We start from the raw sequence: 24640 nt of genomic DNA, 5'->3' as shown, positions 1-24640 counted from the left end.
ATTCAAAAAAAGTAAAATAACTCCAAAGCTAAAACAACTATTGTTCTTTTTTCTCCTTCTGTTTGTAAATTTAAAAAACAAAAACAAAAAAACTGTCCTTATAGCCTAAATCAAAGATCTGTAAAATACTGCATTAATGTTCTAATAATCATTGGAAAAACTTACTGTAACTTCAACCTTATTACCAGTGTAAGGATAAAAAAAATTATGTGAATGCCAGGAACTTCCAGTAACTAAATGCTCTTGGAAGGTATCCAAGACAATGATATAGTAAATTTCCAACTTGTTTCATCTATGATCAAGAAAAACAAGTTATCTAAAGCACTGGATTATGTTTAAATAGACTCTTAACTAAAAGTTTTATGTCAAATAACCACTCAGAAAAAATCTTTTACGCTGTACTTATGCTGAGCCCTAAGTCCGTAAGGGTCAAATGGGGGGATTGCTGTGCCCAGGAATCTAAGTCACATTACTTAACATTATTTTGAGAAAAATTTCAATACCAGTAGCTTCCATTTTGAGAGAACTAGATTTTGGCAGAACCTGTTAAAGTAATAGTTTACAATGACACTGAAAATCTATATAGCTTCTACAGTGTGGACAGCATGTGGTAGTGGTTACGCTCTAGTTTCTAGTCTGAGTCACTCTTTAGTCTCCTGTTATTTGTGGTTCAGATTCCTTTTTTTATGGTTTGCGTGTCTGACAGGTATATACCAATTTCATATGTAAGCAAACTTAAAGGTGTTTTGTATGTGCGAGTGCATATGTGAATGTACATATATAACTCTAGACAAGCTGGGATTTCCACTCATAACAACTGATTTAGAAACTAAAGTTATACTAAATTGAGAAATAAAAGACAGTGGTTATAAGAAAAATCTAGCCAAATAGCCAAGGGAGCTATTAAATTAACTAGCAGGTTCACAAAACAAACAAAGCCAACACATTTTTACTGAGCATCTTTAAGCTTATCTTTAAATGTTCACGTTTTTAAAAAGTTGAGTGGTACACTTACATTTATGAAAAATGACATCGTAGGATAAATTTCTAATTCCCAAAAGAAATTATTCAAGTTTAAAGATCTGCATATAAAAATAATAGAAGCAAGAGCTGCAATGAAATGAATAGAAAAAGCAAACATGGTTTTACAGGAAACATTAAAAGTGGGATGGACTAAATGTAATAAAAGACCCAAAATGAAGGAATTAGGCATAAATAGTCCCAATGTGTTCAATATCTACTGAAAGAAGTAATGCCATTCCAATTAATACTTGCCACCGAAGTTGCCATAAATTAGCTACTTCTATTTTTTAAAAATGATGAACCAAGGAGAGATGTTACAATGTATTTTGTAACTTACCAATACTGTGCTATTAAATTTATATTAGTGATGCTTCATCCAAAGATTTGTGCTAAGACTGAAATCTGTTAGTACAAAGGTGAAATGAAGCCTCTCTAGACGTTCAACATAAAGATGAGCCCTAAAGACTCCTTGATGCAGTTTCCAGCCACAGTATTCACGAAACAGTACACTAAACTAGCAACAGATTATTTTAAAACAGTTTGGCTTTTCAATTCCCATAATACAGGCGACATTTTTAGAAGCATTCATATTAAAATAAATGTGTCTTTCACAGTTACAGGATGAAATCTTAAACTGGACAGGCACCAATGCCCTGATTTTCTACTTTTTTCGTAAACCATATGACTTCCACATGCTGAGAATATTTTATGCTTTAACCTGCAGTAAAGGCTTTACATCATTTTAATGCTCAGTGCTTAAAATGCAACAGAATCATCCCCATGAATGCAAGAAATATATCTGGTTTACTCTGCAATGATTTTAACCAGGCTACTAGTCAGAGAAAGTTCAATGAAAGCTTTTCCCAGTAACTTTGCATTTCCATAGAAGAAAATAAACAACAAAAAAAAAAAATCTGAAGTAAGGGTGGGCGAAGAGCAAATACTCTTACATTATTCCAACTCTTAACAAACATTTTAGTTTTTATTTCTAAAATAATCATTGAACATTTTAATACTCTATAAAAGAACATCTTTCAGCCAAAAAAAAATACTCTTATAGAGTAATTTAGGAATTTTCTCCAGTTTTTACAAAGTAATGTTTCAGATTAAGATAGAAGATTAAAAGAAAAATATCCTGGAAATCCTAGTCTATAACAAACTAAAGGCTTAGCTTTGTATCAACACATTCTATATTCTAAATTGGAGATTTAGAAAACATCAATTTTGTTTCTATTCAGGTCAATCTAAATATATATGCTACCTCATGTATAGTCAGCTTATCTGTGTGAATGACCAACTGCAGAAATGTCAAATAGATTATAAAACATACCATAAAATTATATACTGTAGCTATGTTACTTTCAGTTTTATGAAATCTAAGGTCCTTTACTGATAGGTTCAAGAATTGATAAGTTTGGAGCCAAATATGTAAATACACTAAATTCTCAATAGCCAAAAGAGAAACTATGCCTATTCCTTTAGTTATTTAAAAGTCTGTTACACTAAAAATCTGTTGCATGGAAAGAGTTATTGCTAAACTTACATTTCAAACTGAAGGAAGTACAAAATATATGATCTTAAATTCCCCTGGTGTGATGTTATTAGAGACTGTGAGATTCAAGATGTTGCAATCCCCTTCCCTTTAAAACTCCAATTGAAACTTGAAAAAAGATCAGAATTCAAATTTTCCAAACTTATACATATAATTTAACTGATCTAACAACTCAGTTGTACAGTTTTAAAATAAGTTTAATGCAAAGCACCTCAAACTTGATGTAACAATTACCTGTGGCTAAATGCAAAATAAAAACAAATGCAGGTCCTTTTCATCTAAAGATGTATTTTACACACGAAACTACAAAAAGCACAACTGTATTAGCACAAACAAAAAAAAACAAACACACACAGGGGCACAGGAGGCATTATGTCTATCCAGGAAGAGAAATGTACCATACCAAGAAAGAGAGGAAGGAAGGAAAGAATGGAAGGAAGGCAGGCAAGGCAGCGAGGCGGGCAGGCAGGCAGGCAGGCAAGGCAGAGGTCTGTATACCTGCAGGATCCCAGAGAAATGAACTAGTCACATCATTCCACTCTATATGAAACACGAGGGTTTTTAAAGCTTCAGGATAAATTCATAACGCAACCACTTTATACCATCAACTTTACATAGTATCTTAAATGCCAACTGCATTCTCCCCTTCACTCACCCAATGCGTCCTCACTCTTCCGTACCAGCTTTCAGACAAATGCAAGGCAGAACAGGGTGGAGTAGAAGAAAAACACAAACAGCGCCTTTCAGCTACTCCCCCTGCCTCCAAATAATTTCCAACAGTTTTTCCTACCACGCAAATAAGTCGCCCTATCTCAAGATACATAACAGTCATTCTGTGTCGTTAGTAGATAGAGATGCATACACATGACAGCAGTCCCGAACCCGACGCCAGGTCCCCGAATCTTAAGTAGTGTGTAATGTATTTAACACGAAGACGATGAGACACCCCTACCTGCTGTTTCGGGGTGAGGGTGGGTGGAGGACTCCTTTCAAAGTAGCCCCAATAGTGTAACCAAAACACAGTTCCGGAATAAAATATTAAGAACACTGTTCCTTTCCCACCTTATCTACCGACTTAAGGATGCAAAAATCCTTCTCCATCCCTCCAGTTCTGCCCGGAGTTTCGGGGTGGAGATGTGTCGGGGGAGGGGGCGGAGGCCGGGAGGACGAGTGAGATCGGGCAATGGGACACAGACGAGTTGCTAACGCCAGCTGCCCCGCACGCACCACGGCGCCAGCCCAGAGGTCCAGGTCTCGGACCTCACACACGCTCCCCTGCCCAGGCCCAGTTCAAAGCTATGTCTCCTGCTATCGAACTTCCTATCGCTAGACATGTATTCAAGACTAACGTGTTACAGAGTACACGTCACACAGTTTAAAACACAGTTACACACCAAAAAAACCCCACACACCTCCAATTCACCTTACAGTTTCCCAAACTCCGGACAGGAGACCCCACCTCCAGGATTCAAACGTTGCGCCCATAGTGGAGGAGACCAGAAGAGTTGGGCAGCAGCCGACGCCTTTCAATTACCGCCCCCCACAAACTGCCCCACCCCGTACCCTGCGTCCCGGTCACCCACTCGGAAGCCCCCTACTTCCTCTCTCCTTTCAATCGGGCCGTTTAAGAGACCCATCCCCAGCCCACTCACTTTCTCCCCAAAACCCCGCAAAAAAGGGAAAAGGAAAAAGAAAGAAAGAAAGTGAAGAGAAAGAAGTGGGGAAAGAGACTTGAGGTGGTGCGGCTTGAAAAACGCTCGACTCACCTCGGAATCGTTGCTGAGTTCTCTCCGCGCGGCACAGCCCCCTCCCCAACGTCCCAGTACGAAGGGCTGAGATAGGGAGGAGGGGAAAGCGGGAGGGGGAGGGGTGTCTTCCGCGTGGGGCGCCAGTCGGGAGGGGCCTGGGGAGGGGTTGAGGTCCGCGCAGGAAGAGGAGAAGGGGGAGGGGAGGCCCCTGTCTCCCAGTCTCCCCCTGAAAACCTCCCTTGTCTCAATCACATCAGACTGACTGTCTTTGTCTGGCTGACAACCGCCATATTGATATCAACAGCCCCACTCCCACCTGCTGCAGCCGGGCGGCCCTGGGAGTTGTAGTTTCTGCCTCCCTAGAGTAAAAGCGCGAGGCTCTGCGTCCAGAGACCCCAGACAACTACAATTCCCAGGCAGTCTCGCGCCCGTTAGCCTTCCCACAGGGAGGAGGGGAAAGGAGCGCCACAGCTGTGGGGACTACACATCCCAGAATACCGTGGGTACCAGGCCCAGGCTGGGGACATGATATCATGCTGGGGTGGAGAGGGAGGATGAACTGGCGGCGGGGAAGAATTTGAGATAACGGAAGGAGGTGTTTAGAGAGAAAAGGGAGGAAAAGGAAAAATAACTACAGTTCCCATGATGTATGGAGAGACGACTACATTTCCCATGATGCCCCGGAAAGGGGGCGCTGGGAAGAAAGACTGCATGTCCCGCGATGCTCTCCTCGGGTGAGCGGCGGAGCTTGAACCGGAAGACACTTTCTGGGTTGGAGGACTCCAGTGTCTGGTGTTGAATCAAAAGTCGAATATGAAACTGGTGAGTCTCTGTTCCTAAGTTAGAGGGCAATGGTTATGCCATTTCCTTTGGACTTAGTCGTTTCCATCTTACGAAGGGAACCGTCTCTAAAGGGGTGGCAATTAGGAAGCTAGAAATTGGGTTGGACCAAGGGAAGCTGCTGTTTGTTGTTGAAGGGGTTAGAATCACACCACCCTACCCCACCCCACACATAACTGCCAGGAGAGCTTCTCAGTCCTTTTGGTATGAGTCCCTTTGGTTAGGTGAGGGTTGACTGTAACATTTCTTTGTCAACGAACTAAGGTTGTGCTTTATGAACTAGGTTTGACTTGTTTCTCAGCTGACACGTGTTATAATAGGTTAACTTCTTTACGCGCAGTTGGCTTTTGATTAACGTTTTTTCCTACCCTCTTTGAGAAGTCTTTAGTTACTTATGAGCAGAGGTTAGAAGATATTGAACATGTTAAATTTTCTGTTGTAGACTCCTAATTGCACTTGGAATTCAGAGAAGGGAGAGGTCAGGGTGTGTTCTTGGAGGATTTGAGGCTTAAACCCTCTATAGGATATGGGTGGGTTGAGAGTTTTTAAGACATTGCAGTTGGCAGCGCCCTTTTAGTTGCTAGATGGAATGAATGCTGCCTGATTTCATGAATCGCTTCATAAAGCCAATTAGATCATCAAATTTTTAAAAAAAAAAAGACATTACAGTCTAGGGCTGTAGGGATTTCATGAACCAAGGTTGGATGGAACATGCCAGTATACCTTGAGTCTTTGAATCACAAAACTCAAAACACCTGGCTTATAGGACTGCTTCTCAGATCTTCATTTTGACCTACTCTGCTATCATTGGGCACACAGACCTAACTAGTTTATTCGAACTGTCTGGAATTAGTTAACAACATAATTAGGATAGTAGAAAAGTATGTGTGGGATGCGGTACCTTTTAAAATCGTGTCTCTGTAGCCAAATATTGTCAAGCTTTTACTTTCTGTGATTTTTATACAGAAACAAAAGATTTGTTTTCTTTTTCCATTTATATAATTTTTGAAATGCTTTTCCAAAACACACACATCCCCCTCATCACCTCCTCTTTGGTAATTATCATTGCACAGCTATATACTTACTCAGCAAAGTGTCAGCTGTTTTCTGAGAAGTCAGAAAAAGTATTAAAAGTAGACTGAACTCCAAAACTGTCCCCATTTAAAGTTGTTTATGTAAGGGAGAGGGCACAGATTAGTAAACCTTGAGAACATCGATTTGCTTCTGGGCCAGTGTGCTAGACACTTAAAGAATGCAGAATTGAAAGTCACTGTCCTAGCCCTAAAGAAGCATGCAATATAATGAAGGTAGAAAAGTAAGCCACAATTACAATTCACTGCATTCATGATAACACAGAGGCATGTTTAGAGCTTGGAGAGTTGAGATGATTTGAGAGGCAGCTTCCTAGGAATGTGACTCTAGAACTTATAAGGAAGAGAAGGCTAGGACCTTCCATGAAGAGAGTTCAGCTTAGGAGCTAAAGGCCTTGTGCCTAAATGATTGGACCACAGACCATGTCTTCAACACAAGATAAATTACATTTGGTGTGCTTGGTGAGAAGGCATGCAAGTGTGAAACAGTTTTTCCATAAAAACTCTTTTGCTGAGGTTATCAGCCATGGTTTACATTAACTTATACAGGAGTAGGCAAATGTATAGGTTTACGGTTGTGAATGTATTCTTGTATTTTGTATTTTTTAGTAATAATCATAACCTGCATGGCTTTTTTTTTTTTCCTTACCCAGTAAACAACTGTAAACCTACTTTTGCCCACCCCTTTACTTTGGTTTGCCTGATATCCTCCTACTTAATTTATTTAGAGACGTGAAAACATGGAAGGGAAAAAAGTGGAAACTTTTTTTTTTTTCCTTTAGGAACCAAAAGATGCCTCGGAGGAAGGGTTAAAACTCCTTTGTTAGTTTAGATTATCTGTTTTGCAGAATTCCTATCAACATAGCAAAGTGGTTTCAAAAACATTGACTCTCAATGTTTTTTGCTTTACTTCTCACAAAAGAAGTAAATTAGACCTTTTTTGTGACATGCCTCCCATAGAGTCGGAATAAATCCTCCCATGGTCTAAAATGTTTAATGTTGTGTACTGCGTCACACAAAATTATGGAATTTGTAGTAAGGAATGTGCAGTAAGCCATGGTTTACATTTGTCTCATGAAACACAGAGATACATTATATTGAGCACATTCTTGTTTTTTGAGAGTATGACTTGCTAAAATAGCCTTCCCACGCACAGTCTATGACCACATCTGTTTCAGTCTACTCCTGTTCTTGATCAGGTCGTTTTCTTTCCAGTCCCGCTAATACTTTCTAGTATTAGCAGGGCTTTCTAGGAGTTCTTTTCACTTGCCATTTGGAATTCCAAAGACCTTCTACCTGGTCTTCCTACATTCAGTCTTATCCTTCTCCAATCCATTTTCTACTCTGCCTCCTAGAAATTGTTTTAAATTTGCAGAGTAACAAAAGCCTTTGCCCTTAGGATAAAGTTTTATAATTTTTTCACTTGACTTACTTGGTCCTGCCTACCTCTCTAGGTTCATGTCTAGCCCTCATCTCCCTTGCTCTCCTTATTCCAATTATATTGCATATCTTCCAGTTCCTTGACGTTTCCCGCTCTCTTTTGCCTCTGGGAGTTTACATATGTTCCGTTGCCTACAACACTTTTCTGCCTGCCTGATTTCTTCATACATTTAAGGTCTCTGGTTAAATAATAGCACTTCTTTAAGGGTTCCTCATATTAGGTACCCTTCTTATATGCTTCCATGGCACACTTCCTTTTGTAGCATTTTTGATTATTGGTTTTATTTCTGCCCTCCTCTTGTAGAGTTTGTGTTTTCCCAAGGCCCGACACTGTGTGTCACCACTAAATAGTAGTTAAATAATCTCTGAAGGCTTATTATTGAGAAAAGATTAAGGGGTAAAGTAAAAACATTACAATAAACTCTAACATTGGAGTAGAAAAGAGTAAGTGCTATCCTTTATGGAACAATTACTGTATACCAGACACTGTGTGAGGTACTTGCTCTTTAGTGCCCCATTTAATCATTTGATCTAGGTGATAATATTCCCACTTTACATATAAAAAAATCTGAGCCTCAGGGAGGTGAAGAGGCTCGAAGTTACACAGAGGAGAAAACTGCTAGAGCTGAAATCTGAACCCAGGATCCCTTGTCAGGAGTCTGTTGCTTGGGGAGGGCAAGGGCTCCCCCACCTTGCCTTGCACAGTGCCTGGCACGTGCTAGGTTCTCTCTTAAAGAAAGGAAGCCAGAGTGCATACTGAGAGACAGTTTATTTGGAGCTTTTATTTTTCCTAATAGATATAGTTTGTTAAAATCCTGTTAAAACATATGGGTCAAGGGGAAGTAAAAATAACTGGAGGGTCAATGTAGGAAAAAACCTTTCGGTCTGGCACCTGGGAACCTCTGGAGAGGAGGCAGTAGGAGAAGCTTCATGTTGTAAACAGAATGAGTCCCATCCACCCCCCGCCCCCGCCACCGCCCCACCACTCCCCTCTTCCCTCTCACCTGCTAATTCTGGGCTATTTTTTAAATTAGCTTTAAATGGGAATTCAGTTAAATTAAGATCTTTAAAAAAATTAGTGGTAAAAAATTAAAGTTTGCACACTTTCTTGGTAATATAAAGTGCTCCATATCAGATCATACCAGTTGGGTGCCCAAATTAGTTCTTATACTACCCAAGTTAGCCTCTGATACCATATTTATTTGTCTTATTTACACATCATTCTCCTAGTGGTTTTTAACTCATCCAAAGGAAGACAATGAATGTCATTATAATGTAATTCTTGGGTATCTCCTTCTTAGAGAGATACCAACTGAAAGGGTTTTAATGACTGTCTATAATATTATGCAGTATTCAGGCTACCCTGTTTAACTGAAGAAATTCATTGGTACATTCAAAGAACAGGAATATTAAAAATGCATCCTCTAAATTAGCACATTTTAGAGCATGTTCTGTTTTAGTATAGATTGAGCCTAACTGAGTGCACCCTGATGGACAATTCAGCTAAGCATAGGAACTACAGTTCACCAGGGAACTTAACAAAAAAAAAGGCTGAATATATCGGCAGAAATTGACTTTGAAACATCATGACCAGGAATTTGCCATTCAAATAGATGAAGATTAAAGTGAGTAAAATAATAAGAAGCAGTTCGGGAATGCAGTGTGTGTCATACTTCCCATAGATCCAGAGAGGGAGAGAATCGTCTAGTTTATTCAGTCAAACAAAGATGCAAGCACAGTATACCCTTAACATTTAATACTTTCCATTTTAACTATTAAATTTGACCGCAAAGATTGATGACACGGAGTTATTTGTCATTTTGCCGAAGCACAAATTCGAATGTGACTTTACGATTAGTGATAATCCCCAGTGAATGGCCCTGCCGGCCTCAGGAGCCATGGCTCTGCAGTTGTTCTCGCTCTCTTGTCAATGGCCTGAAAGGTCATCTAAATTGCTCGGTATGCTCTACTTTTTTAAATTTGATGGTGGGAATTATATGCTGTAGTTGTAGTTGCAAATTTAAAAACTCAAGAAAGTCATGAGGTATATTCTTTAGTGGCCTACGCACCTTTGTGCAAAATGCTGTCTCATTACTACTGGCTTTGGAGAAGGCTTAAACTCTTAACTCGCCATTTCTCCTAGGAAAAGAGATGAAGTGAAGAAATGGATTCATGGACTGCTCCTAGTGGAGTAAAACACCAAGTGGAATTGTAGCTTGTCTAGATCTTTGCTTCAAAGGGGCAAATCCTGCCCCAAGGTCCATTTAACAAATCATTAGAAAGGGGTGTGGTTAATCTTCACCTTGGATCTGAGAGTGATGGATTCTTTCTCCAGTTTACAGAACTGCAGAATCCTTTTGGCTTCTCAAAATTTGGATGAAGAACAGAAAATCTCTTGCTGTAAATTACAAACATTCACAGTTATACCAGTGCTTAATTCACCTATTGCAGTACAGTTGTTAAAATATCAACCTGATAGCACTCTTTTCTGTTTCTCTTTGCTGGTTGATGAGAGTGCCCTCGTGTGTCCTTATGATGTAATATCATTTCAAGCTTTACAATGTTCATGTTTCACCATGACCTCAGTATGATAGGCTTTTTTCTCCTTACAGATGATTTCCTCAAACTCTTAAAAAGCTGTGTGTGACATAAAGCCAAGTCACCTTCTTTGTTCAATAGTCTTCTGTGATAAAAATGGAAAATTTAGCCTTGGGCATTTCAAAGCCCTGAAGATTAAATTTTTTGTATCTATTAAGGGCAAAAAATATATACTGATGATAGATTTTTTAGATAATAGTTGAGTTGACGAAAATTATATGTATATGTGTGTATGCGTAAAATACCAAATAAGCATGACAGCATCACTGTTGCTTATGACTGTAGAAGCACATCTGTTTTGTGACTAGTTTGCTCTGAGTACTCAAATCCTTCTGCCATTCGCTCTGATGATCAGCAAAGTATACTCAATGGACGAGACCCAAGAGTACAGCATAGCCATGGAACTCAGTAAAGCCTAGCATTCTGAATGGAAAATTCAGTCTTGGCTTGCTAAATACCAAGAGAAGTCCGGGCTTAAATTGCCCCTCAAATCTCCATCATCCATTTATTCATTCAACAAATCTTCCTGAACATTGGCTGCCTCTGTGCTAAGTATTGCTCAAGGCACCAGATATATTGCAATAAGCAAAACATATTTACTCTCTCCGCCTTTATGAAACTAAAGTCTAGTGGGCTTACGGTGCAGTTCAGACAATATTACAGTAAACTTCCTAATGTGGAGATACCATTGGGCACTGGCTCAGTATTTTTTTAATGCAGTGGTCAAAAATGTATTTACCTGGCTGGTGTAGCTCAGTGGACTGAGTGCAGACCTGCAAATCAAAGGGTCGCCAGTTCGATTCCCAGTCAGGGCACATGGCCTGGATTGGGGGCCAGGTCCCCCGTAGGGGGGCGCACAAGAGGCAACCACACACTAATGCTTCTCTCCCTCTCTTTCTCCCTTCCTTCCCCTCTCTCTAACAAATAAATAAATAAAATCTTTTTTAAAAATGTATTTAGCTGTATCCAAGCCTATGCCTTCTTAAAATGTAAACAGTTATGGCCAACTTGCCCACTAGTTTACATTGTATCAGTAATGTATGAGATAACACTTTCCCATCCTTGCCAACAGTGCTGTTTGTTTACTCTTCCTAGTTTATTACTAATGTAACTTTTTTCTTTCATCACTCCTCACCCCCTTTTGTCTCAGACCTCAGCCATATTTAGTAAAACTGACAAAAAAGGGACCAAATTTCTTCAGATTTAAAAAAAAAAAGTTTTTTAAAAAATAAGTCTATGGTGTTGTTTTGAAAATCCTGCTCCATGGATGTAGTAATTAAGATGACAACATTATGTTATCAAGCATTTGGAGAAGCAGCTCCAAGTGTGTGTAAATAGCAGAGGAGACCCCTCAATAGTCCATAGAAAAGGGATGACCAATGACATGAAGCTAGGAGTTAACATAGCAAGAAGGCTAAGGAAGAAGTAGATGCTAGAGTTTGCAGTGATTGGGAGAAAAGGCAAGAATGCAAACAGAATGGCTGAGAGGGGAATAGGAAAGACTGCAGGAGAAAGGAGTCAGCTTGAAATCCCCAAGGCACTCAGTGGTGAAGATGAAAGACTATGTGGTGGGAACTTTACTGTGAGAAAAACAGGAAGTTTAAATTGTCCCTGATTGACCGTATATCTGAAGGAGATGCATTAAAGGTCTAAAACATTTAAACTTACTAAAAGCACAGGTGAATGAATTTTAACTTTCTCAAGGATAGATAATCAGATAGATGATGTTCAAGAAAGATTCTTTTTTGAAAATGTAAGACTAAACACCCTTTCTTCCCTTAAGGTACAGTTTATTTTAGTCACTTATGGTTATAAAGGGATGAAGGGAGGTGAATAATAAAATATCTTCATTAGTAAATAATCCATTTCTCAGGTTTATGGCCTAAGCAAAAGGTCTCTTTTCCTAAATACAGTATTTCTGCATTTTTTTTTCCTAATAGAGGAAGACATAATTGGATGTGCTAACTCGATAACTCTTCCTTCCCTTAGTTTTTTTTCAGCATATGGAACTATGAGTGAACAAGCAGTAGTATTAATGTAAAGGATATTATTATTATAACTGTTATCTTTTTTTACACTTTTAAACAGCTTTATTGAAGTATAATTTACATACAGAATTCATGCATTTGGCAGGTACAATGCAATGATTTCTAGAAAATTTAGAGTTGCACAACAATCACCACAGCTCAGTTTTAGAATATTTCTACAACTCCATAAAGATCCCTTGTGCTCACTGGTCGTCAGTCCTCATTACTAACTCCAGGCCCAGGCAACCACTAACCTATTTTCTGTCTGTAGATTTGACCTTTCTGGGCATTTCATATAAATTGGCTCATGCAACATGTGGTCTTTTGTGTCTGACTTCTTTCACTTAGCATAATGTTTTTGAGGTTTATCCACGTCATAGCATGTATCACTCAATGATATTCCACCGTATGAATATACCACATTTTGTTTATCCACATACCAGGTAATAGACATTTGGACTATTACACTTTGCAGCTACTCTTGTTGTGTGCACATAGTTTTTATTCTGGTGTGTTCATGTTTTCATTTCTTTTTCTTGCATAATTGCACTGGCTGGACCCTCCAGTATAATATTGAGAAGAAGCGGTGCAAGGAGGTGTCCTTTTCATCTTTTTCCTTTCCCAATCTTAGGGGGAAAGAATTTAATCTTTCACTACTGAATGCGATGTGAGCTGTCAGTTTTTTATCAAGTTGAGGATGTTTCCTTCCATCCCTAGTTTGTCAGGCATTTTTATCATGAATGGGTCTTGGATTTTATCAAGTGTTTTTCCTTTGAATATCAAGATGATCGTATGGTTTTTGTCCTTTATTGCATTAATTGAATTTTGAATGTTAAATCAATCTTGCATGCTGGGGATAATTTCCACTTGATCATGATATATAATCCTTTATATATGTTGCTGGATTTGGTTTGCTAATGTTTGGTTGAGGATTTTTGCAGATACATTCAAGAGATAGATTGGTCTGTAGTTTTCTTAAGGTGTCATTGTTTGGCTTTGTTATAAGATAAACATTATTCTCATGAGTGGGGAAACATTCCCCCTCCCATACATTCTGGAAGGTGCATGAAGAATTGATATTATTTCTTCTTCAAATGTTTGATAGAATTCATCAGGGAAGGCATCTGGGCCTGCGCTTTTCTTTGTGGGAAGATTTTTAATTGACATTCAATTTCTTTACTTGCAGTAAGGTAGGGTTCATTTTTCAAAATTGCAGTAAAATACACACAACATATTTACTATTGTATCTTAACTGTTTTTAAATGTAAAACTCAGTGACATTAGGTGCTTTCACATTGTTATACAGCCATCACCACCGTCCCCCTCAGACGTCACTGAGCATAGCATCTTCAAGGTTCATCCATGTCGTAGCGTGTGTCAGAATCTCCGTTTTAAGGCTGAATAATGCTCCATCGTATATGGATACCACATTTCTGTTTATCCATCTGTCTGTCGATGGACACCTACCTGGGCTGTTTCCACCTTTTGGCCATTGTGAGGACAGCGGTTATGAACATGGGTGTACAAATACCTGCTCAAGTTCTCTTGGATCTACAGTGGTCCCCCACCCCATATACATGGTTTTGCTTTCTGTCATTTCAGTTACCCACAGTCAGCCATGGTCCAAATATATTAAATAGAAAAGTCCAGAAATAAGCAATTCCTAAATTTTAAATTGTGTGCCATTCTGAGTAGAATGGTGGAATCTTATACTGTCCTGCTCTGTCCCACCCAAAACACAAATCATCCCTTTGTCCAGTGGCTCTACCTGTCTTTACTCTCCCTGCCCGGCACTTAGTGGCCATCTCGGTTATCAGATCGGCTATCAGGTGTCGCAGTGCTTGCGTTCAAGTAACCCTTATTTTACTTAATAATGCCACATTCATACACCTTTCATTACACTATACTGTTATAACTTTTATTATTAGTCATTGCCACTGATCTCTTACTGCACTTAATTTATAAGGTTAACTTTACCATAGGTATGTATGTATAGAAAAAAACATAGTATATAAAAGGTTCAGTACTATCCACAGTTTCAGGTTTCCACTGAGGGTCTTGGAACATATCCCCTGCACATAAGGGGAAACTATTGTATACCAAGAAATAGAATTGTTAGATCACATAGTGATTCTCAGTTTAACTTTTTGAGGAACGAACACAGTATTTTCCATGGCATCTGAACCTGCACCGTTTCACATTCCCACCAGCAGTGCGCAGAGTTTCTGATTTCTCCACAGCCCCTCCACTTGCCAAACGTGTCATCTTCTGTTTGTTTGTTTTAATAACAGCCATGCTAATGGGTGTGATACAGTATCTCACAGTGGTTTTGACTTCTATTTCCCTAATGATGAGTGATGTGGAAGTTCTTCTTGTATTTCTTAGCCAGATAGTACATGTACTTTGTTTAATTTGGGGGGGGGGAAACTGTACAAGTTTACAAAAAAATGAAAAGATCCCTTTTCCCCTGTATCTTTCTTCCCAGAACAGTCTCAGTTATCATTTTCTTGTGTATCCTTCAGAGACATTCTGTGGACTTTTACGCAATTGTAAATTTCCATCCCTTCTGTTTTTATATAAATGGTGAGATACTTCTCAAACTGGTTTAGTATATTCCTTTTTCTTTTTGAAGTTAGGAATGCATCTCACAGATTATTTCGTATCAATATCTGTAACTGCTTTTCACTGAAAAGTGAAAAAATTGTGTCATTATAGTTTATTTTGCTCTCATGTGTAAGATGTGGGACATGTTTTCATGTTTGTAAACCCATCTGTATTTTCATTTCCTTCCCAGTTTTTATCTGTACCACTTGCTCTATTAATATTACAGCACTAAACTGTTTTATCATAAGTAGCTTTGGAGTTTATTTTAATATCTTGTGGTGTTTGTTCCCACTAATCTTCAGAATTTTCCACACTGTTCTGAAACATTTATGCTTTATATAAAATTTAGAATTATTAGTTCTCAGTAAAATCCTTTTCATATTTTTATTGTAATCAGGTTAAATTGACAAAAGGAGAGAATGGACTTTTTTTTGACTTATCATTGAGTCTAAGAACGAGAAATATATTTCCCTTTATTTAAACTTTTTAGAAAGCATCTTTATCTTTTTGATAGTTGGAATTGGAATTGAAGTCTTTTCCTACTTAGTTTACATGTAGAGAGGGTATTACTTTTTTTCAATTCTCTATACAGCCGCTTGCTAAGTTTTCTTATTTTAATTTTTAGTAGTTTTTCCAGTTAATTCTCTTGTGTTTTCCGGGAGTTTAACTTTGCAGGTAGTTTTCCCAGGCCTCACACTCCGCCTGCGGAGTGGTTTCCTGGGCCCACCCTCCCAGAAGAGCACGGCGACAGCAGCAGCAACGGCACCTGTGTTCTGTCTCTAACAGGAGCGGACATGCTACTTGAACCCGACGTGTCACTGTTGTGCTGGCTTTTGGCTTGAAATTTTTGTATATTTTAATTTACTGTAGCTGCCTTCTTACTGCTGAATTTTCTAGTCACTAATAAAGTGAGATTCTTTCACATGGCCCAACAGTAAGGTATTTTCGAAGGGGAAGATCTATTTATGTTGTATTGTTTATTCTAGGCAGTTAATTATATCTTGCAAGCTCTTTCCAGACTTTTGAGAAAACAATGGTTTTTATAACTTAAAATCTTAGGTGGTGCAGTGCATACTCATCGAAGTAAAAGACTTCTATGACCTTAAAAGAAAATTGCAAGGTTTCCTTGGAAAACAGAACAGCCAGAAATAGTTTCCCTCTCTGTACTTAAGAGACAGGCCTGATAAAGGCAAAGAAATGTAAACAAATAAGTCTGTTAAAATAAACATAATTACCACACCAAAAAAAAATCTCCAAAGATACGAAAAGGCTTTCAGAACCTTAGGCAGTAGCTTATTTATCTTAAGGTGTATTCGATTCATGGTATGTAAAGCCAGTAGGAAGAAATTATTGAGGAACGACTATGCAATAGTTAAAAGATAAAAGAAAGAATAACAAAAATTCAACAATTGTTATTAAATGGCTGCCTCGTACACAAAAACCTCCTTGATAAAAAATATATAAAAGATAAATCAATGTAGATCCTACTTATAAGTAACTACTTAACAAACCATAGATGCCACGTACTGTGTATATTATTTATGTATGTAACTAAGTGTATGTGACTTCTAGTAATAGACCATGTTAAAGGCAATATATTGAGGTATGTAAGATTATAATTACGAAAAATGAATGTCAACAAGAGACTCAGAGCTTCCTAGAGAAGTAAAATTTGAGGCCTTGAAAAGTACCTTGGCCGCCCAGGCCAGAGTGGCTCAGTTCACTTGAGTGTCCTCCTGTAAACCAAAAGGTCGTGAGTTTGATTCCCGGTCAGGACACATGCCTAGGTTGCAGTTTCCGTCCCCGGTCGGTATAGGAGAGGAAACCAGTCCATGTTTGTCTCTTGCATCGATGTTTTTCCTCTCTCTCTCTCTCCGCTCCTCTCTCCCTTCCCCTCTCTCTAAAATTGGGAAGCATACCCTCAGGTGGGGGTTAAAAGAAAAGAAAAGAAAAAAGTACCCTGGCTGACAAATGTGTTGGAAGAAGAGAAGCATTGTATGGGGTTGGCCAAAAAGACCTTTATGTTTTTTCTGTGAGATTACTCTAATAGTGCTCAGTTGTATTTAACTTCATTCGAAACAATTTTGTTAGATTGTATTGTGACAGCTGTCATATCAGTGTGCATTTTTTAAAAAAATCAAAATTGGTAAGTTTTTGTGCAGCCATTTTAATATTGCAGATGGAGGAAAATAAGCAGCATTTTTAGTGTATTATGCTTTATTATTTCAAGAAAGGTAAAAACACAACTGAAATGCAAAAATAGATTTCTGCAATGTATGGAGAAGATGCCGTGACTGATTGAATGTGTCAAAAGTGGTTTGCAAAGTTTCTTGGTACTATTGATATTTTGGCCAAATAATTCTTTGCTGTGGGGCTGTCTTATTTATTGGAAGATATTTAGCAGCACCCCTGGTCTCTACCCACTAGAAGCCAATAGCAGGAGATAGCCGACACACTCAAAATATTCAAATCAATAAAGTTATTGGTGAAAATGAAAAACGTGTCATATTTTACAGAGAAAACTAAATAGATTTTTTTTGGCCAACCCAGTATCTTACTGCAGGTAGAAGGAACAGTTAAAAAGATTTTGGATTATGTTGCGTGTTCTTCACACACACTCACACACACATAATAATAATAAGAAAGGAAGTTAAAGGAAACTTCGAGAGGTGATGGGTGTTTATGGACAGCCTTAATGGTGGTGATAGTTTCATGGGTGTGTACTTACCCATAAACTCATCAAATTTTGTACACTAAATACATTTCAATATATTTTTACATGTAGATCATACCTTAATAAAGTGGTTTTTAAAAAGATTTGGAATGAGATGTTCAGTTTTCCCAAAAATATGCATATACACTTTATGTGGTTTTCCTTTATCATGCACTATAGTAGAGTGTACAAAAACAGGAACATTTCTGTCCTCCCATATCCTCCTAATTCATTACTTCAGAATATCAACATTTTCATTTAGTATGTGTTATTAACATATGACAGATTTGTACATGCGATTGGAGCACTAGGTGCAGGCTTACCGAATGTATGAGAAGTGGAAGTTAGGTGGACCAAAGCCACAGTGGTGGACTTCAGATGTGAGACTTAGCGGTTTTGACAGTAGCAGAAAGCTTAGGAGTTTAAAGTAAGAATTTTAAAACACCCGGGGCCTTTAAATTCATCCCTTTCGAAATAGAACAAAGGAGTTAGGAGAGCTATATATTTTACACATTTATATGAAGTCAAAAAGTATAATTCATTACAATTAACAGGAAATATTTACCAAAAGTGAAATGTAGTTAAAACAAGAAGCATCAAGGAGCTTAGCAAATGCATCAAAGCAAATGCCTAGTCAGAATTACCTACTTAGGAGATTTTTCTAAGCACTTTATGAGGACCTCATAAGTAGTAACAGAATTTATAAATACATCAGAAGGTGAAAAAATCAATGGGACCAGTTGATGGCCACCATATAAGAAGAGTGCCCAGAAAAGGAAAAGAGAATAGAGACACTCAGTGAATTCCTTGACTTTCATTTTTATTGAGAAAGAGTTGGGGATGGTCCCATTTCTGCAGAATGATAAATACGTAAGATATTCTCTGTCTCATCAACAGGTTGAATAGAGATAAATCACTAGAACGTATGATGCCATCCTTGGGGGGAGTGGAGTAAAATTCTATTTCATATGGTAGAATTAGCATAAATGTCAAGCATGCACACAGTAGGATTAATTTTTACCTGTTTATGAATTCATGTATGTCATTGTGTCTGGCTTCTCTAACTCAGCATACTCTTAGCCTGATCCTTTTGACCACTTACAGTTTTATGGCATTTTGTTAATCTTTTTTCTACTTTTTTGCTCATTGTCAAAGCTGCAGATTTTCAATACCAATTAAATTGCCTTTACTGTTAAATAATTCATCCCAATATTATATGTATCATTTCCATACCTCTTTCTCCTTTTAAAATCATCTTTACCTTCATCATTATAATGATGTTGTTTTCTACTATCAGCCTTAGTGTATGGATTTGTTCTTTAAGGACATATTGTGTCATTAAACACCTGAAAACCATGCACAAGTAAAACTAATGCTATAGAACAAAAGCAAAAAATGTATAGGTCAACCATATATGACCTTTAATGCACTTTCTTTTTGGTGATGGGTGGGGTACAGCTTTTGCCCTAGAGCATGGATGTATTCATTGTTTCTGTGAAAAGTTAGGGTAGAGTAGTACATTGATTTTTTTTATTGTTAGCTGTTTCTACCCTTATCTTGTATCTCCCATTTATTTCCTTTCCTCCAAATACTGTTACCTCTTTCCTCTTAACCTCTTTTAAAACTTTGTTGCCAATAGAAACCTCTATGGCAATTACTCTTTATTCAAAGAAATGAAAAAAAATCCTCTTAAAAAAATCTGGTTAATGTTTTTAAAAGTATGACCACAGATTATCAAAAGTAAAAAGTGAAGATTTCAGTGTGATAAACCACCCTCTCCCCAGCAGTAAACAGTTTTACCAGTATGGTATATATGTGCTTCCAGTCAATTTTAGAAAGTATTTTTATGTCATTTACATAGCTCTGTGAACTTTTTAAAATCAACTATAATTACATTTTTACATTTTTAAAGTTTTGGTGCCAGACAACCAACAATGTTTATTCCCAAGTCAGTCAGCCCCTGTCCATTTTCTGTCTCTCTCACCCTTAATGTTTACTGTCAACATTTCCACCCTTTCCGAGCTTCTCTGTGTTGGGGTGGGGAGGTGCCTTACATGACCACTTTCTGCTGTTTTTCTCATTTTTATGAAAAGCCATGTCAGGACAGGATGGATACGCAGAGGGGAGCAACCGTAAGTGTCCGTTACCCCGCTGTGCGTGATCCTTAGCCACTCTCCAGCCAGAAAGCAGCTCCTCTGTGTTCGCCGTGCACACTGCAGATTTCTGCTCAAGTGGAAAATTATCCCTCTATTTCATCCAGCTGTGTAGTCAGTTTGACAGTGAGTATGATTGGCACATTGAACAGCTCTCCTGCAAGATAGAATCAAGATATAAAGTGGAAGAAAGTGAAAGATTACCAAATAAAATTGAAATGTATTTATAGATGTCTCTTGAGTGTTTCAGGTCCTGGCCCAAAATTCTTAGCAGGGAAAATAGTTTCAAATTGGGCAAATTGGGCTCAGTGGAAGCAGTTTAACTCAGGATGATGTGGTATAAGGCAGGGAGTCTCAGTAGTGTGTGCGCCCCTCTTTTCCCCGACACGCTAAGAATCTCACGCACCCTGTTAGGGCGTGGAGTGTCTCCTAGTGAGCTACGTGTATTGATGGCAATGAAAAATACATATTCAGGTGTGTTGGCATACAGCAGCAATTTTCAGCCTTTTACAAAAATTCTGCAGCACACCAAAAAATGTATTTCTTGCTGATCTGACAAAAAAAAAAAAATAGGTATAATTTTGATTCATTCACATCAGATGGCTATTGTTGTGTTGGCAGTTGTCATTTTTTTATTTGACAGTCTAAGGGAAAAGAAGTCAGTGCCCCTGACTAAAGAGTCAGGAATTGCATGTTTTAAAACATCATGCGGCTTACCAGCATGAAAATCGCTAGTGCAGAGGAAAGTTTGTAAGCCCCGGGAGAGCTAGGTTCCTCATTTTTAAAAGAGGTATTTGGAGTAGATGATCTTAGAATTTTTTCCAACTTAATGAATTGTGTAATTTCTGCTACTTTCAGAAAGTCGATTGTAGAAGAATACAGTGGTGCAGACACATCTTGTTGACAAGTTACGTAAAAGACCAGGGAGTTTTGGTTGGCCCACTGACATGATGGAATAATGGGAAACATTTTTGTGTTAAAGGAGAGCTTAAAATAATCTAGTCTTCTCATTTGTCAGATGGAGAAATTTGAGGTTGAAAGAATTTAGGGATTCATTTGGACCAATACCATCTCAGAGGCAGAGTTTAGAGCTAATACTTCACGCCTAGGTTAAAAGAGATGTTGGATGCTGTAGTGCACAGTCCAGCAACAAAATCTGACTGGTTTATTTAAGCTAAAAATAATTATCCACTTTAGGAAACAGTTTGGGAGTTTCTTACAAAGTTAAATATATAGAATCCAGCAATCCTACTCTTTCTTTCCTTAATTCTTTTTTTTTAAATCCTCAACAAAGGATATGTTTTTATTGATTTTTAGAGAGAGAGGAGTGGGGGAGGGAGAAGGAGAGAGAGAAACATTGATCTGAGCCAGAAGCGTTGATCAGTGCTGCCCGTATGCTCCCAGATCAGATTCAAACCCGCAACCTTTTGGTGTAGGGGTTGTTGCTCCAACAACTGGGCCACCCAGCCAGGGTAGCAACCCCACTCCCTCAGTATTTCCCCAAGAGAAATGAAATCATATGTCCCTACAAAAAACTGTATGTGAATTTTTATCGCAGCTTTATTCATAATCATTAAAAACTGAAAATAATCCAAATGTCCATCAGCTTGTGAAAACAAATTGTGGTATGTTTAGACATTGGAATAATCCTTAGTAATAAAAAGGAATGATACGTGCAGAAACCAGGATGATTCTCAAGACTTTACGTTAGTAGTATATGAGATTTCCAACTTGTCAATCTTTAATTCTGACCCTTCTAGTAAGAGGATAGTAGTATCTTATTGTGGTTTTAATTTGTATTTCTCCAAGACTGATGTTTAGTATCTTTGCATTTACCATCCATATGTCTTCTTCAGTGAGTGCATTGTCAAATATTTTTCCTATTTTTATTGCATTATTTGTGCTCTTGGGTTGTAAAACTTTTTATTTTCTGTATTCAAGTTTTTTATATGTGTGTTTTGTAAATATTTTCTCCTAGTGTGTGTTAAGACACTTTCATTTTCTTAAAAGTGTCTTTTGAAGAACCAAAGTTTTAAATTTTTATTAAGTCAAATTTATATACTTTCTTTTATGGTTCTTGCTTTTTGCCTAATCCAAGGCACAGAGATTTTCCTGTTTTTCTAGAGTAGCCCTTTCCAATGTAGTATCCACTAATTGTATGAGGCTATTAAACACTACCAATGTTACTAGGATGACTAAGGAATTGAATTTTAAATTGTATTTCATTTTAATTAATATATTTTTTAATTGAAAGTTGGTAGTTCAGTTAATGAAAAAATTTTAAGTATGTTCATAAGAACTTGGGTATGTGGATCTGCTTTATTCAACTGTAAATGCGTATCAAAAGTATTTCAGATGAAAATTTAGCATACAACTTGAAATACATGATAAGGCTCACACCAGATTTTGAAGATTTAGTACAAACAAGTGATGTAAATGTGTTATTAATATTTTATATTGATTCTGTGTTAAAATTATAATTTAGATATAGTGAGTTAAATATATGTTACTAAAATTAATTTAAACATGTTCCTTTTACTTTTTTAATTTAGCTACTAGAAAGTTTAAAATTGTGTGTAGTATGCATTGTATTTCTATTGAACAGTGCTTTTCCAGAAGTTTTATTGTTTAGCTCTTTTAGTTGTATGATCCATTGTTAATTCAAAGCCCCTTTAATGCTAATATTTTATGATCTTTATGGAACCTAAACATCTGATGACCATAAGCTAGACGGTGGATGGGAAAAACTGAATTTTAAAAAAAAAGGAAAACTTGTGGATTTTATGATTAGGAACTACCACATTTTTAAAATGTTAAGATATGCTAGTGTACAGCTTCTCAGAGACATGGAAATGACTATGTCAGTAGTCTGAATCGACTAATCAAATGCTATCTCTTATCAGTCTATTCCAAGCTGTCTGCCTTAGAACTAATTTAGCTGGTATTTAATAGCAGGGCAATAGGGAAACATTATTGAGGGAGCAGTTAGAAAAGATGACTGGGAAAAACTGTAGTCACTTTTGTTTCTAAGATTTTGTTGGTTTTTTTCCCCTACCCAACTCTCCTCTCCATATAAAATCTGTGCACTCTTAGCATAGTGCACCATCATAGGTTTTCTTATTCCTATTAGTGGAATGATTAAGAGAAAACATTTAGAGCTTGCGCTGATTTGAGTGCAAATTCAGTCTGATGTGATCTTGGGCCTTGGCAATTGAGTTGGTATCAATAATATTTACTTTATCCAGTTGTTGGGAAAGAGCCAATTAAATACTGGATAGAAAATATTTGTCAAGACTTTTTATTGTTAGCGAAGGTAATTCATACAATGAAATTTCCATTTCCTATTTCTTTCTAACCTAAGGTCCACTTTTATTTTTAGAATTCCTTTTCAAGTGTCACCATTGATGTGTATTTTTATGAATATGTATATTTTATAAGTATAGCTATCATGTTAATACGCCATTTCTGGTAATTAGATAATTATCTATATATTATTTGAAAAATTTATCATAAAATTATAAAGCCTTGCTGGGTCTTGCTAGAAAAGTGTTGTGCCAAACTTCATAAGGCTAGAAAGCATCAAGAAGGTTGTTAGAGGTACGAACGTAATCTCAATAATTTAAAAATCTAGGAGTTAGACCTTTGGTTCTTCACCCCCTGCCCCCGGCAAGACCATATCTTGTTGAATCACCCTTCTCCTGAGGTAGCACTTGCACTTTCTTCCATTTGTCACATCAGTAGTTTCAAGTCTTGTTCACTTTGCATCAGGGTAGGTGTGATACCAAAATGAAAGTTATGGACCATTGTCACTACTGAGCACAGTGCCTTGAAAATTAACAAGTATACCTAGCAAATGATGTGCTAACACTAAAATATTTTATCCATTGTGATAGCTTAGATTTTATTTTTGCACCATGAGACTTTTGTCATAAGGAAAATAGCACTACAAATTTTCACAATAGTAGGAAAGGTATAGTTATATAATTCTGATGTGTGCGGAAGTATCTGATGACAATACAGAAAAGACACGCTTCTACTCATTGCTAACATTAGATGTTAATCGGTTGCCCTCTTTGGGGGGGTGGGGAGAGAGAATTGGATCTCCTTCCTCCCCTCCCCACCCTTTAAAGACAGCAGTCATATCTAAAGCTAAAATCAACAACCTTTGTTTTTTCCTTCCTCTCCAGAGGTTACCACTTTCCTCAGGTTGCCGTGTGTCGTACCCGTGTGTGCTTGTCTTAGTTGAGTCTGTGTTAAGGAATGTATATTTTCAGCATTATTAGGTGTTGCCTAATTGTTCTCCATAGTGGTTCTACCAGATTATACTCTACTTGTATTACATTCTAATACTTAGTATTAAAGTTTGTTTATTTTTAGCCAGTCTAAGGTTTGCTCATTATTGCCCTCTTTTGCATTTCCCTGATTCTAGTGATACCAAGCATCTTTTCATGTCTTCATTTATTGACCACTCTTGTTTTCAAATTTCTGTTTCTCAAGTAATTTTTTTCAAATGGGTAATATATTTCAAATGAAATATAATGAACATTCTAGAGACAAATGTATATATCTGATTAATATGTGTATGATTAAGTTGATATTTCAAATCAATGGGGAAAATAAGGCTTATTCCACAAATAAGGTGCATGGACCACTATTACTTGAAATAAAACATATATAGAGCCCTATTTCACACATTATACAAGAAATACTCAGGTGAGTTAAAAGTCAATATGTAGAATCTAAGGAGTTTTAGAAGAAAATAGAACTACACCATATATATACCCAACACCATATATTGGTAATGCAACCTTTATCATATGTCCACCTCCTAGATATATGTATGCCTCTCTT

The 24640-nt window shown here is 37.5% G+C and overlaps 2 protein-coding genes across 10 annotated transcripts in view; one reads left to right on the top strand and one right to left on the bottom strand.

The window, feature by feature from the left end:
• The window catches only part of HMBOX1 (homeobox containing 1), a 165683-nt gene extending 161052 nt beyond the window's left edge, over positions 1–4631 (bottom strand). For all 8 annotated transcript variants that reach the window (XM_054576023.1, XM_054576026.1, XM_054576024.1 and 5 more), the window contains exon 1: positions 4342–4631. The gene's annotated coding sequence lies outside the window, so the exon portion shown is untranslated. The remainder of the gene's footprint in view (positions 1–4341) is intronic.
• Positions 4632–5069: 438 nt separating this feature from the next.
• Positions 5070–24640, top strand: part of INTS9 (integrator complex subunit 9) — an 86139-nt gene continuing 66568 nt past the window's right edge. The window contains exon 1 of one of the 2 annotated variants that reach the window (XM_054576022.1): positions 5070–5145. In XM_054576022.1, coding sequence (XP_054431997.1) covers positions 5137–5145 — 9 coding nt within the window. In that variant the 5' untranslated portion in view covers positions 5070–5136. Of the gene's footprint in view, positions 5146–13630; positions 13814–24640 lie in introns of those variants that run through there. The other variant, XM_054576021.1, reaches the window with a different exon arrangement.

The sequence above is a fragment of the Pteronotus mesoamericanus genome, unplaced genomic scaffold, assembly GCF_021234165.1.
Source record: "Pteronotus mesoamericanus isolate MK-2021 breed Mesoamerican mustached bat unplaced genomic scaffold, CSHL_Meso_final contig_32, whole genome shotgun sequence".
NCBI classification, from domain to species: Eukaryota; Metazoa; Chordata; class Mammalia; order Chiroptera; family Mormoopidae; genus Pteronotus; species Pteronotus mesoamericanus.
Note: the sequence above shows the minus strand (reverse complement) of the source record. Positions and strands in the feature narration are given on the sequence as shown.